The 6,000-nt window shown below is 29.8% G+C and overlaps 1 protein-coding gene across 1 annotated transcript in view; it reads left to right on the top strand.

The window, feature by feature from the left end:
- LOC106456934 (nuclear valosin-containing protein-like) overlaps window positions 1-6,000 on the top strand; it is a 95,748-nt gene that overhangs the window by 37,415 nt on the left and 52,333 nt on the right. Inside the window, exons 7-10 of the mRNA XM_022382739.1 lie at window positions 390-524; window positions 1,944-2,163; window positions 2,692-2,836; window positions 5,055-5,192. Coding sequence (XP_022238447.1) covers window positions 390-524; window positions 1,944-2,163; window positions 2,692-2,836; window positions 5,055-5,192 — 638 coding nt within the window. The remainder of the gene's footprint in view (window positions 1-389; window positions 525-1,943; window positions 2,164-2,691; window positions 2,837-5,054; window positions 5,193-6,000) is intronic.

The following is a 6,000-nucleotide window of genomic DNA, read 5'->3' as shown; positions in this document are numbered from 1 at the left end:
CACTTACACTATAATTATTAAACCTTTTCCTCTTTGTATTCAAAAACTTGTTATGATATTTTTATTTATGTGTTATAGTATTCATATAAAATAAATGAAAATATGTTGCAATTATATATTATGATAAAGGTAGTTTATAAACACGGACTGAAGTGTTGGTTTAAATTACTGAAATAGCTGCATACTGGTTATCACTCTACCATTTCCAAATTTCTTAAATAATTTAATTTTTTGGATAGCACTATATTACCTAATATAACCATTATTTCACAACTAATACTGAGCATTGTAATTTGTAATGGTTCTAGACAACTAGTCTTATTTATCATTATTTAACTAAACTCTGTTTGTTTATTTGAGTTAACCTTTTTAAATTCAATATGGTATAGGATATCTGTCAACTTCTAGTACACATGAAACATCCAGAAGTGTATGAGCAATTGGGTGTTATTCCTCCAAGAGGGTTTCTTCTTCATGGACCCCCAGGATGTGGGAAAACCCTGCTAGGCCATGCCATTGCAGGGGTAGGTACTGAAAACTGTTGATTGTACCATTGCCAAAATATCAATTTTTAGTTTCTTTCTCTCAAGTAATTGCTCTAAAGTGTTGCTTTAAAATTTATGATAATATTTAAAATTATTTTATAGAATATCAGTTGTTATTTATGATATATTATAGCCAGTAAATGCAGACTAATAATGTTACACGGGTATGACCAGTCAATATACTTCTGTGTTATAAATTATCTTTTCAATTATATTAACTTTAACCCTTTCCAAAGTGGGAGGGGGGTACTGATATTTCTTTATTTTCTTCCTTTTTACTCTAGAAACTAACAGATTTATTGGTGATGTAAGACTTGACCTTTCAAAATGAAGTCAGGTCATACTAAGAAACAATATTTTTGCCACTTATATTTTTTGATGAAATAAATTTATATATTAAAAATATACTTTCTTTGCAATAAATTATAAGTTTGTTTATTGATGTACATTGTTTAAATACAAGAACCTTAACAATAATATTCAATAAAAACGAATTTAAGTCGCCAGTATATTTTGCCTTCACCTTCCATGCCCTAAACCTAATAAGGCATGTCTTGTCACAGAAGAAAATTTCCATAGCTTTTGAACAAACCTATTTTAACACCAAAACATTTTCAGGAATGAAAAGAATATTTTAAGAAACTGTAAACAAACTCCCAGATATTTAGTTTGTTCTTAAGTCTTCCAGACTTTCCTTTGTTGTTCTTTGCAGGAACTACATCTGATTACTTTCCCATGAAACCATAAATTACTTCTCATTCCACTTTTTAAAACTGTACATTGGTGTGAATAGTTTATAATCTGCTCTATATAGTGGTATTTCAACTTTGCCAGTAGGTGTTTTCAAAAATGTTCACATCACACTGTCTGAGGTCATAAAAGGTTTAAACTAGAGTCCATCCTAATAAAATCAGAGAAAGAGAATGAAAATCATGTGAGAAACAAAACCTTCAGAATTTTATTCTCAAGGAATGATTGTTAACAAATGTAATCCTATGTTTTGAGATATGCAGAAAAAACTATAAAAAAAAATTGATAAGTGCATTGTTTATAGTCAAGGCTCTTTGCAGCTTTGCAGAAATCAATGTTTGAACATTTTTTCGTTATGCTTTGCAAGTCACACTAAATGTTATAACATTATAAAAGCATCAATTGTAAAATAATTGTGATAAAAAATTTTTTTAAATACACTTACTTTAATATTTTTACTTAGATTTGAAAATTTGGTATGCAGGTGTCCATTCAATACATGAAAGGTGCTCATCATCCCTGAAAGGGTTGATGCTGTTGAGTAGATTAATTATATATTTGTTTATATATACAAATACCTTGTTTATCTGGATTGATTTTTGTATGTTTTTGTTTTTTACAATTTATAAAATAACAATAATTTTTCAGGAGCTGGGTCTTCCTTTCATAAAGATAGCTGCAACAGAAATAGTGTCAGGAGTTTCAGGTGAATCAGAGGAAACAATTCGAGATCTGTTTGAAAAAGCAGTAAATAGTGCTCCTTGTATTCTTTTTATTGATGAAATTGATGCTGTCACTCCCAAGAGAGAAAATGCTCAGAGAGAGATGGAAAAGAGGATAGTTGCACAACTTCTGACATGCATGGATGGTAAACATACTTTAAGTGCACTTATGTTGTTATAAAGGTGCTAGGTTGAAGTCACACATTCAAAGAAAGATTTTCCAAATTAACGTTATGCTATACTTTGGTAAATTTTAATGTATTACATTTAGTTTTGTAATATTTGGGAGTTTTTTAATTGTTTTTAGTGTTACTTTTAGTTTTATTTGTACATTATTGTTTGATTCTTCATAGTATTATATGTATTTTGTATTAGTTTACAATTAGTTTGTTTAGATATAGTGTTACATTCAGTTTTATAAAATTTTACTGTAGTTGTTTGTGTATGATGTTACAAATGTCAACCTTACTTTTAAACAATCACAAGATTTGATACTTTACATTTATAGATATTTCTATATTACTTGAAATGAACTCAAAGAAACTTTAAAAATGTCTTGAAACTACATGCACGAGTATTGTTAATCTGTTTTTTCCTGATATTTGTACTTGTTCTACTAAAATGTACATAGTATTACAGTGTATTTAGAATATATATTTATTTTTATACTAAAGAGCTTAACCAGAAAGACACTACAATACAAGTTTTGGTAATTGGTGCTACAAACCGTCCTGATTCCCTTGATCCTGCATTACGTCGTGCTGGGCGATTTGATCGAGAAATTTGTTTGGGTATTCCTGATGAGGCTGCAAGAAGCAGGTAGCTAGGTACTTTTTCTCCTGTTTATGGTTTTGTTTATTTTAAGTTTCCTACATTGTATAATTGATACTTGAAACCTTTGGTATTTATTGAAACTTTATAATTACAGTTTCTTACATTGGTTTAAAAATCATTGATTTTATTTTAAAAAATTTCTGTTTGCTGAAAACAAAACCAAAATTACCAATTATAAATTCTGTAATTCTTTGGGATAAATATACTTCTAGTACAAAGTTATTTTAATGCCAATAAAGCAAAGCAAATTAAAAACCATATACAAAATTTCTCATCCACATTTTTAGTAGTTAGTAGTAATTATTGATTGGTTAAGAAAAATATCCAAACAAGTAAGTTTTGTTGGTTATCAGTACCTTCCTGCTTCTGATGTCAAGAGGAACCACATTAATAAATTTATATTTTTCTTGAAAATAAGTTTTATTGAATTCCAAAAATTTACATTTTGACAAAATTCATACAAAAAATGAAGCACCTCTGTTGATTTTATGCTGAAAAATGTCTTTTTCTGGTCAGTTATCTTAAAAAATAATATCCACGAGAAGATACTAGCTAGAAATCTAATCCAGATTTTCAGCTTTTTAAAAACATCCATGTACTCTGAAAGAGTATGTGTTTCTAGTTATGAACAATAATTTACTGTAAGAGAAGACCATAATATAGTTTACAAATCTGAAAGACCTTTATTGTGATAATCAATTTAGTAGTAAGTTTAGAAATGCTTTAATCTTTCGGATACCTGATTTGTAGGATAGATTTAATTGAATAAAAAAAAATTTGGTTTATTTAAATATTAACTTTCTGTAAACTATAAGTTTATGTTATTTAAGTCTTCACTTATATCATATTCATTAGCTTATTTATGAAAATCTTTATAAGTGTTCCCTGGAGCACGAAAGAAGTGGTAAAGAACATTAGCATATGTGTTCTTTTTTTTAAGAAGCTTTAGTCCAACACAAAATGTTATCACAGTGCCTAAATCTATTGTATAAATTATATTCAGCTAAACTTCATCCCCACCAACATTTAATTTTTATATACTAATTTGGTTAATAAGTGATTCTGAAATTTTAAAAGTACTCTGAAGAGGAAACCATATTTAAATATGTAACAAAATTTTTAACACTTGATTAATTGCTCAACAAAAATCAAAGTCTTGCAAAATGTTGAGATTAAAATATGTTTACCTAAATTTCACAGTTCCCACCCACAACCTCACTTGTACATGTAAAATATTATATTTCAATCTTCTTTAAGAATTGTACATGAATTGTTCACTTAACTAATGCAAATACTGTATATCATCATATAGTGGAAATTTTGAAGTGAGATCTTTTAACTGATAATTCTCAGTTTATTAAAGGGTTCTTAGTTTTAATTTAACAGGCTTAATAGATATTGTGATTGACCCAAGAGTTGGTGGTAGATGGTGATGACTAGCTGCCTTACCTCTAGTCTTTCATTGCTAAATTAAGGATGGTTAGTGCAGATAGCCCTCGTGTAGCCTTGCATGAAATTCAGAAGAAACCAAACATCCCACTTTCTGTCCCTGTAGGTGATGCCTATTTCTATACTGGGTGCAGAGTATGCCTGGTACAGAAGTGATGTGGTTTCTCACATGTGTTCCTCTCCCAACAGGGATCACATTTTGTGGATGTTCTTTGGATGCTTTCAAAGGATACTCATTTCTTTCCCTCTACTTATTCAGTGTGGGATTCTAGCTATACATATGAGTGGAGTTAATGTACCATATCAGAAGTTATTATTTTCTGACACTGAAAATAGATTTCTGATAGGTACTTACCTCCTCTTACACTTCCCACCCTTCCTCCTCACTTCAAACTGGTGATTTCCTATATGCCTGATCTCAAAGTGATAGTTTGGTAGAATTGAATAGAGGGAGTAACATGCATCAGGAGGGTTTGTCACACTCCTAATTGTGGAGGTTGTCCCATGATGATTTACATGTGATACGTGGGAGTTCAAGGCTTGTGATATGCTAAAAAAATTTTTCATATAGAGGGCAGAACTGAACGAGAAGAGTTATACATGTGAGAGGAGGTAAGAACCTACCGAAAATAATAACTCATTCACAATATCTTAAAGCTATACAGAGAGTGTTTAAATTTTCTATTATCCATATGGATATTTTATTTATGAATTTTCTGTTAGTTTAAATGTCATGATAAATTGTCACTTTCAGAATACTTAAAGTCTTATGCAGAAACTTGAAACTTCATTCTTCTGTTGATTTCAACTTGTTGGCTAAAATGACACCAGGATGTGTTGGAGCTGACTTGATGGCTTTGACACGAGAAGCAGCAATTTGTGCCATTAACAGGTAATTTAGTTACCTCTTCATCATTTTTACAAGTTTATATATTTCAAATAGTGGTTTATTTTATTTTCTTCCATACGAATAAGTTGCTGATTGATTGTAAAAAAAGAATGGAGACAATGTGTACATACAGTTATAATGTAATTTTAAATTGTAGACTAATCATTATTGTGTAGATAATTGTTTTAAAATTTCTATCCCAGATATGTGTTATTGAAAAAGCTATTTTATATAACTGTACCATGTGGGTAGTTGAGAAGTAGGTTTAAGTCAAAGATTATTGATCAAGTAGTTTTAACTCTTTAAACCTGTAATTTTTTTGCACTTTCTGCCAGAATTATTTTTATGATACCCTAATAATCATCACAGTATCTTAAAAAAATTCTGTACTGTTTATAAAAGGCTGATAATAACATGGTTTGGATTAATTTTCAATAAAAGGGACATAAATGTTATCAGATGCTGTCACTTTTCGATAGGTAAATTGGGATTTTCAGTCAGACACTGGGAACGGCCACTCGGGTTTAAGGAGTTAATATCCAAGCAGTAATTAATGATAATTATATTGGAAAAGAAGTACCAGAGAAATTAATTTGGGACAATTAGAATTGTTAGTAGGTTTAGTAAAATAGAAAATAATATTGTAAGCTCACAGTGTTGCTATAATAGTAACAAAGAAGTAGGCTCATTGTTCTCACAGGTCAAGGAAACCAGGAAAAATGTCAGGGAAATTTATACTTTGCATCACCAGTCCAGGAAAAGTCAATGAATTTCATGTAATTCAGTAATGTTTATAGGACACAGGTGACAA

The sequence above is a fragment of the Limulus polyphemus genome, unplaced genomic scaffold, assembly GCF_000517525.1.
Source record: "Limulus polyphemus unplaced genomic scaffold, Limulus_polyphemus-2.1.2 Scaffold273, whole genome shotgun sequence".
NCBI lineage: Eukaryota > Metazoa > Arthropoda > Merostomata > Xiphosura > Limulidae > Limulus > Limulus polyphemus.
Note: the sequence above shows the minus strand (reverse complement) of the source record. Positions and strands in the feature narration are given on the sequence as shown.